The following is a 7,591-nucleotide window of genomic DNA, read 5'->3' as shown; positions in this document are numbered from 1 at the left end:
CAAAAAATATTTTAAAAACTAAATGTTTGCACCTATTAAGAGTTTGTTTCTATTGTTTTTGGAGGATGGGCTCCAACAAGTGGTGACTGCTTCAGCCCATTCCATTTTTGGTTGTTAAAATGAATGTTTATTCTTTATATTGCATTTTGGAAATACAGTGTGCACAAGTTTGCTTTTTTTCTCACGTTTTAAATTTTCAGATGATGCAGTATAGAAACTGACAAAAGGCAGCACCAAAAATGAAGTTTGCCTTTGTTATCATTGGCTATACAATCCTTATATTAATAGTGTTACTAATTAAAGTTCCGTATTTTAAGTTATTAGTGTTTTGCTTCTTTGTCTTGACTTGAATTATATTTTGGTATTATGAGAATATGTATTTATGTACAGTATATATTTTGGGTACATCAATGTTCTTATTTCACATATCGGCTAATGAGCGATGTATCCGTAATCGAACGACATCGACCATATCGGTTGGGCTCTCTTATGTACTGACTTCTTGGGCATGGATGTAAATGTTTAAAACCTTGTGGCTATTTTATCATTAATTCATTACAAAAAATAATTGCACAAAAAAGCTAGTAAATGTAAACATAAAGGACCATGGCTGTAAATACACAGTGACAGCCATGTGAGAAAGAGCCACAGCACATATACTATAGGTTAAGGAGTGGAGTCGTGCTGCGTAGAGTGGATAAAGCACGGAGGTCCACACTAAAAAGGAGAATATTTGTCAGATGGTAGGGCGATCAGAGTAAGCTGAGCTGAAAGTCTCAGAAATTAAGATGTTGAGGTTGTCGGCGTGACAGGATTAGAAATGAGTACATGTGAGGAACAGCTGAAAGGAAGCCATAGGGAGATGATCAGAAGCTAGGCTTAAATGATTCGGACATTGGCCAAGGAAGGGAAGAGTGTTGCAGATGGAGCTGTCAAAACAAGATGAAAAGAGGATGACCACTGAGGGCATTTTTAGATATAGATATATAAGAGTAGATTAAGGCAGATGACCTGGAACAGCTTATTTATAAAGTTAAAGAAATAGGATGATAAATATAGGACCCAAAAATATAAGATGATGATGTTGAAAGTTACCTTAACTGCAGGAATTCATTTACTTACGTCGTACCTTTTTCTTATCTTCTACCGCATTCTTGGCATGGTTTAGTGGTTTATTGTTGAATAAAAAGGCTACAAGATGCTGTCTTAGTTCAATACAAAAAAAAGTTTTATTCTTAAAATTACAGCATTCTTCTCCAATAGGCTTAAGCAGAGCCTTCAAACAACTGGTCACCAAACTGGTAATTCTCATAATCTTACCCATACTCTTTCCCATTTACTGTATATTGTTTCCTTTCTTCACACTCTGACCAAATGGTAAAATGGACTTGATTTATATAGAGCTTTATCCCTACACTGAAGTAGTCTCAAAGTGCTTTACAATATCAGCTTATTCACCCATTCACACACCAATGGGACTGAGCTGTCATGCAAGGCACTGGTCAACCACTGGGAGCAACTTAGGGTTCAGTGTCTTGCCCAAAGACACTTTGACACATAGACAGGTATAGAGTGGGATCGAACCTATCTGATGCTTACACCTTCCACAGTCAGTCTGAGAATGCGAAAAACAGAATTAATCCTCAAATGGAAACACAGAGAATATACGACACGAAACAATTTAGTTTATTGTTAATCAATTCGGAGAAAATTTCAATAGAAATCTTTCCATTTATTTCCCCCAGCCTGCTTCTAGCTCACTCATATCTGTAATGTTTTGCATGTGCATCAAATTAATGCAATGATTGCTACCCCAATGACAACTTTAAGAGACAATACTGAGATAATGTATAGTCCAAAAATTGCCCAAACAAACAATTGTGCAATGTATAGATGCCACTGGCATCATGCCAGGCATGGTTTACATTCCAAGTATGTTCCAGAAGTAGAATGCTCCCACAGGTAACATCTTGTACGGGTGTAAATCACATTAAAGATGCTCAAATTTGCAATCACACTATTATGCTGATGTTTTTTTGTTTCTTGTTAAGACAAGTCATTACAACAACAGGAACAGGAAACTTACTAATGAGGCTTTAGCAGCTGGATGACAATGTTAAATGTAGCATCGAAACCACACTGTGATGTAAAAAGAAGAAACAGTTTCACTTTGATTGCATAGGTTAACCTCAGTTAACCTCATTGAGTAAGGAACTGTCAAATTTAAACGGACTATAGTGTATATTTGTATATTTAATGGCTTCAGAGTTTTATCATCAAGGCGCAAAGAATGAATGAAGACAAAATATCAACAACAGGGCAGTGGTGGGCGTTACAGTTAAGGAAGTGGGCTTATAATCGCAGGGTCATTGGTTCGAATCCAACCTGTCCAATCACTGTGGGAGGTTGAGCAAGTCCCTTAACCAACACATTTTACCCTCAGGGTCAATCTGACCACAGGCATATTTACCTCTAGAAAATGATTTCCAGAAAATTCTTGACTAAGGAAAAGTCATGAAATATGAAGCAAAAAAACGTAAATCAACTATTCTTTTGTTTTTTAATAATAAACATTGAAAGGGTCAAATTGTCCCCAAGGATAATAGGTGAGTTAACCTTAACTGCTGGTGTTGTTGTACGTCGCTTTGAAAACAAGTGTGATAAAATGAAATTGTAATTGTAATCATAAAACAGTCTTATTTTAGTGCATGTTGATCAGGTCCAGGGGCCGCTTCATCAGTAGAGTCACCTCCAGCTCTTCCCTTTCGCTGAAAAACTGGGCTTTTCCCTCCTGACTGTGAATGGGATGAGGCAGGTGGAGACCCAGTTTGCTGAGAACAAATTAAAAGAAAAAAGAGATTACACATTCTGTGAGGTTAGATGAGAGATAATGTGTGTCTAGAGTGTAACAAGGAAGATGACAGAAGCTGTGAATAGGAGATCAAAGCAGAGATCACAGCATGAAACTTTGATGAGATGGGAATGCCTGGATAAAGGTGCTTTTGGTCTATAACTGCTGCTGCTGCTGCTGCTCCTTAGTCATGAAGGAATTTTAAAAAAAAAAAAATAAAATAAGATGAAATCGAGGAGGATTTCAAAAGGTCCCTTACTATTTTGGAGTGCGGAGATCAAGGAACTTTTCTTTCACATCCAGGACGACATCAGATGATTTAGTGTCAGGCAGCTGGATTTTCACCTGCGACAGTCACAAGGTCGGCATATTTATTTCATCTTTAACAAAGTGCACCAATATAATTTGTGAAAGACTGACCATCACTTCTTTTTGAAGTAACAGAAACATACTACTGTGTGACTCTAGATACATATTGTCCTTCATTAGGATCTCTACAGTGAGTGAATGTGTAAAGCTTTTTGTCACGACAGAATGTCAGCACCCCTCCTTTTAGACAATATACATAATCTGTGGTGATGAAGTCCAGACGGGGGCGATGGTGAATCAAAGTGACAAAATGTATTAAAACCAAATAATCAAAAGAAGTGCGCACAATGAATCACTCTGTGCAAAGAGGAATGGACGGTTATGCTAGTAATCTAAAAACAAACAATATAATTTACAGTGTTCTAAGCTCAGAAGGAGGAGATAAAAGAAAAGAGGGAGGGCAGAGGATGTGAGAGCAAGAAAGAAAATGGGGCTAAGGAAGCGTTATCTGGCCTGTGTGTGTACATGCTTGAATTTGGGTGAAAGGCACCTTTTTATCTAACTGTTTTGGTTGGTATGTGTGCGCAGGCGCTGTTCTCATGGCCTGAAGGTCGGGTACCATCTGGTTCTAGGCAGTATCTCTTTTGAGGGTGTTTTATCTACGTATGTGACTCACCAGGCAGAAAGGCATGGAGAAGGACATCAGGAGAACATAGCAGAAGAACTCACAATTTACACACAAGAGTATATGAAGCTTTGATATGCAAGCACACAACCTTAATGAATCATCACACATGAATATTGTATGTGTTGCACTGATATGTAATCACTAGTGGTCGACCAATTCATCGTTTTGCGTGTATCGGCATCGGCCGATGTACGCTGGAGCATTCGCTGATCTGCTTTATATACAGAGCGACTGCCACAGGCTGCTCCATGTTGCTGGAGACAGAGTGCAGAGCCCCTCCCCCCACTAGCAGAGCGTGAAGGAAGCTCTTCAACCCCAACGGCAAGTTTTAAACTTTCAAAGCATCTTTTAACTGTTTAACTTAGAGTTGTTCCGTGGGTCCACGTGTTGTTGTTGCAGTTGTATTTAACGAGCAGCTGGCTGGAGGTTTGGCGTGTGTGTGTTACCCTCTCTCTCTTTCTGCTTCTCACTCAGCGCTGCGCTGAGAAGAAGTTTTTAAAACTTTGAGAAGCAGTTTACATCTTGTTTGAATATTTATTCTTGTTAATGTTGATGCAATTTAGAACAGAAACTTGAACAGTTTGTTGCTTAATGTACATCTGACATCACATTATTTTCTTCTGCTAATTTATGTTCTGGGGTTGTGTTGGAATGGACTATTATTCATGGGTTCTTTTTGTGTTTAATACTATAATTATATATCTTTATACTCTATAATCTTGTTAATAAAATACATCTTCAATCAGGCCAACTTTTGTCAAAGCTATTTTCAAGTCGAGGATGAACAGTTCTCTTAATATTTCATGAGATGTCTCACTCTTTTACTTGTTCTTGTTCTACATCCCCTGTTTTTATTATTTGTATAATATTTTTTACTTGGTGTTGTTCTACCTCACCTTTGTTAATTTCAATAAATGTTCGTTTTTTATTGAGACTTGTATCGTTTGTTATCATCATTGTACAATTTTTATGATGTAAATTGAGGAAGCAAAAGTAGTCGGCTCCAAAAATCGGCTCAAGAAAATTGGCAGTCCGTATTGGTCATCGGCTATGGCTGATGAAAAAAAAAATCATTATCGGCCCTAAATATCCATATCGGTCGATCCCTAGTAATCACACAGATCATCACACGCAAATATATGGTATATTAATTTTGCTCCAACATTTTAATGTTACCTGCATGAATTCACAACACATGGAGGATGGATTCTTTCCGCTCAAACCAAGAAATAGATCTTCAGTCCCCACACACTGTTTCAGTATGATTTCATACCTTCATAGAGACACAAACAAAACACGGATAATAAAGTATAGAATACGCCAACATACATAAATAGAGAATGCATTTGGCGAAGCTCGCTAAAATGGATGTGTTGGGTTTTTCATTAAAAAAATTTTTATATATATATTGTGATGCGTGCCTGGGTGACATGTTGTATTTGCTGCTATATAAATAAAGTTGAATAGAATTGCTCAGAGAATAGTAAAAAATCAGTCACCCTTGTATTAACCAACTTTAATTAGTTTATAGCACAATGGTGAGCATGAAACACTTTGGTAATTAATAGAAATTCACAATCAGGGGGTTATTGCAACATATAGTGCAAATTAAAACACGAAAAAGGAGAAAATGAGTTATTTACTCATAACCTCAATAAATGTTAGCGCCACCAGTGGGAAATTACGCCTTCATTTTTCCTGTCTCTTTTAGAGTCTTACTCAGGTTGTGGCCTTGGGTCTGCAAGATCTTCATACTGGCAACTTTCTTCCACCTCATCCTCGCTCCAGATATCTTTGCAGTTCTTCTCCATGATGGAAGTTGACGCTACCATATTAAAAACCAAGAATAAAAAGAAAGGGGAAAGAAAGCACAAATTCAACATTGTGGTTCCCCAATTTGCACTGTCATGTGTAATAAATATTGTAAGTCACTTACAATATCCTCACTGCTAAGCAATTACTCACAATTGCCTGAATTCTGTGGGATATATGCAAGAGTTTTCTGGATTTCAAGGGAGAAAAATGTGTTTATATTACTGCAAATAATGTAGTACTGTATTCTCTATCATATTCTGGTGGAGATTTGCTAAATTTGGGAATTTGTATTGGCTTAACCTTAAATACCTTGATCCCAAATATCAGTTTTAGGCAGGTATAAGCTCTCACCACTTCTGTTCACCATCATTATACTTATACTATACTATAATTTATCCATACTTGTCACCAGACAGGCTTAACTGATTACACACCAAAACACAAGGTGATAAAAAAAGATACATTAGAGAATTGAGAATTCTCAAATGTATTAAGATAGATATATATCTACAACTGAAATGGTGATTTTCAAAGAGTTGTGTGTTTTTTTTTTTTTTTGAATTGTTACTTTGAATAAAATCTTCCCGTGGGCCGAACAGACTGTATGTTTTGGTCATTGAATTTTCTGTTCACAAAAGGAAATCGAAAAAACAAAAAACGAGTGGTTATTTAATTTAGTTTTCAAATTTAAAACCTAAAATTTAAATTCAAGGCATATTAGTTCATCAGGGTCAAGAAAGGATAAACAAACATTTAAAAATCGGTTGATTTTGAGACCGGATGTTGTTCTTTTCAAGATAAGAACACATAAATGAGGACACTGCTGTTTTTCTGGCACCAAAATATATGAATTATGGCAAAACAAGGCTTGTCATCTGCAGAAATTGCTACAAAAATATCGCACCAAAGTGGGAATGGGAGTTTTTCAGCAAGAGAGGAGATTTTGCACAGAAAATGGTTTAATCTGATATCAGTGAGTTTGATATTTGAAGCGATTTCTGCAGATGACAAACCTTGTTTTGTCATTTCAAAAATAATTTCGGAGTATGGTTCCAAAGACATTTTAAACAGCAGGCAAAATGTAGAGATAATTCATATATTATTGCGCCAGAAAAACAGCAGCGTCCTCACATATGGTCTTAATTTGAAAAATACAACTTCGGTTTTCACCATGTCATAAAAAAAGTGGTGAAAGGCTAAGATTAAGTTTGTGTTGCATGTACAACAATCAAGGTAAACCGTTTTTATACCCTAACAAATCAATTAAAATTTTGGAAAACGTACTTAACAAAAAGCAATGCATTTATATTATATCTATTTATATCGCATGAAGCTGGAATTTAGCTCTACCAAAACAAAAAGGATTACCTTTATCATCCTGTTTGCGTGCTGGACCAAAATTATTAGGGCCCAGCTGTGCCAATCTGTCCCCATTCTAAAAAAAAAATAAACAGTCTTGTGGAAACATAAACCAGAATTTCAAATTGTGGTAAATATATGAACAACATGGGGAAAAAAAACAAAGGATATATATAATACCATCTTAACATGTGTACTAACCATTACCAAGTCTTTATCCTCCTCCTGCTGAGGGGACAACAGGGCAGACAGAGCCTGAAGGTTCTGGACTGAAGATTCCCCAAGTCTCTCCATTTACAAATACAGGCTGTGGTTGTTTTCTCACCTAATTTATATAAAATAAAACAACTTCTACCACTGGTTAACTTGGCTACAACCGTTCCACAATAGCGTTAAAATATCCCTTTAGGTTTAAAAATGAAAGGAGAACTGTTTCCGGTCCGTTACTATGGTAACAAACAAACATGGCAACCAACGACCTTTTTTTTTTTTTAAATGCTTTATTGAGAAACAAGTATTTTATCATTCATATACCACTGTAGATCTTTCACATAAAAAAAAAAGATAAA

At 36.4% G+C, this 7,591-nt stretch overlaps 1 protein-coding gene across 1 annotated transcript; it reads right to left on the bottom strand.

Moving 5' to 3' along the window:
* Positions 1 to 1,766: 1,766 nt before the first annotated feature.
* LOC114479685 (protein PIH1D3-like) lies at positions 1,767 to 7,475 on the bottom strand. The gene is made up of 6 exons (XM_028473502.1): positions 7,224 to 7,475; positions 7,032 to 7,098; positions 5,568 to 5,673; positions 5,025 to 5,121; positions 3,111 to 3,196; positions 1,767 to 2,831 (listed from the first exon to the last, which is right to left on the bottom strand). The coding sequence occupies exons 1-6, from the start codon at positions 7,314 to 7,316 to the stop codon at positions 2,702 to 2,704; spliced, it is 579 nt and encodes a 192-aa protein (XP_028329303.1). The 5' UTR covers positions 7,317 to 7,475; the 3' UTR covers positions 1,767 to 2,701.
* Positions 7,476 to 7,591: the final 116 nt, after the last annotated feature.

This window comes from Gouania willdenowi, chromosome 17 (genome assembly GCF_900634775.1).
Source record: "Gouania willdenowi chromosome 17, fGouWil2.1, whole genome shotgun sequence".
Taxonomy (NCBI): Eukaryota; Metazoa; Chordata; class Actinopteri; order Blenniiformes; family Gobiesocidae; genus Gouania; species Gouania willdenowi.
Note: the sequence above shows the minus strand (reverse complement) of the source record. Positions and strands in the feature narration are given on the sequence as shown.

Excerpts from the sequence above, each read along its gene's own strand:
- LOC114479685 (XM_028473502.1), bottom strand. The coding sequence starts at position 7,316 with ATGGAGAGACTTGGGGAATCTTCAGTCCAGAACCTTCAGGCTCTGTCT. Across the intron at positions 7,099-7,223 it reads AGGATAAAGACTTGGTAATG|AATGGGGACAGATTGGCACA; the intron begins GTTAGTACACAT and ends TTTTTTTTTTAG. Across the intron at positions 5,674-7,031 it reads ACGCAAACAGGATGATAAAG|CGTCAACTTCCATCATGGAG; the intron begins GTAATCCTTTTT and ends TTAATATGGTAG.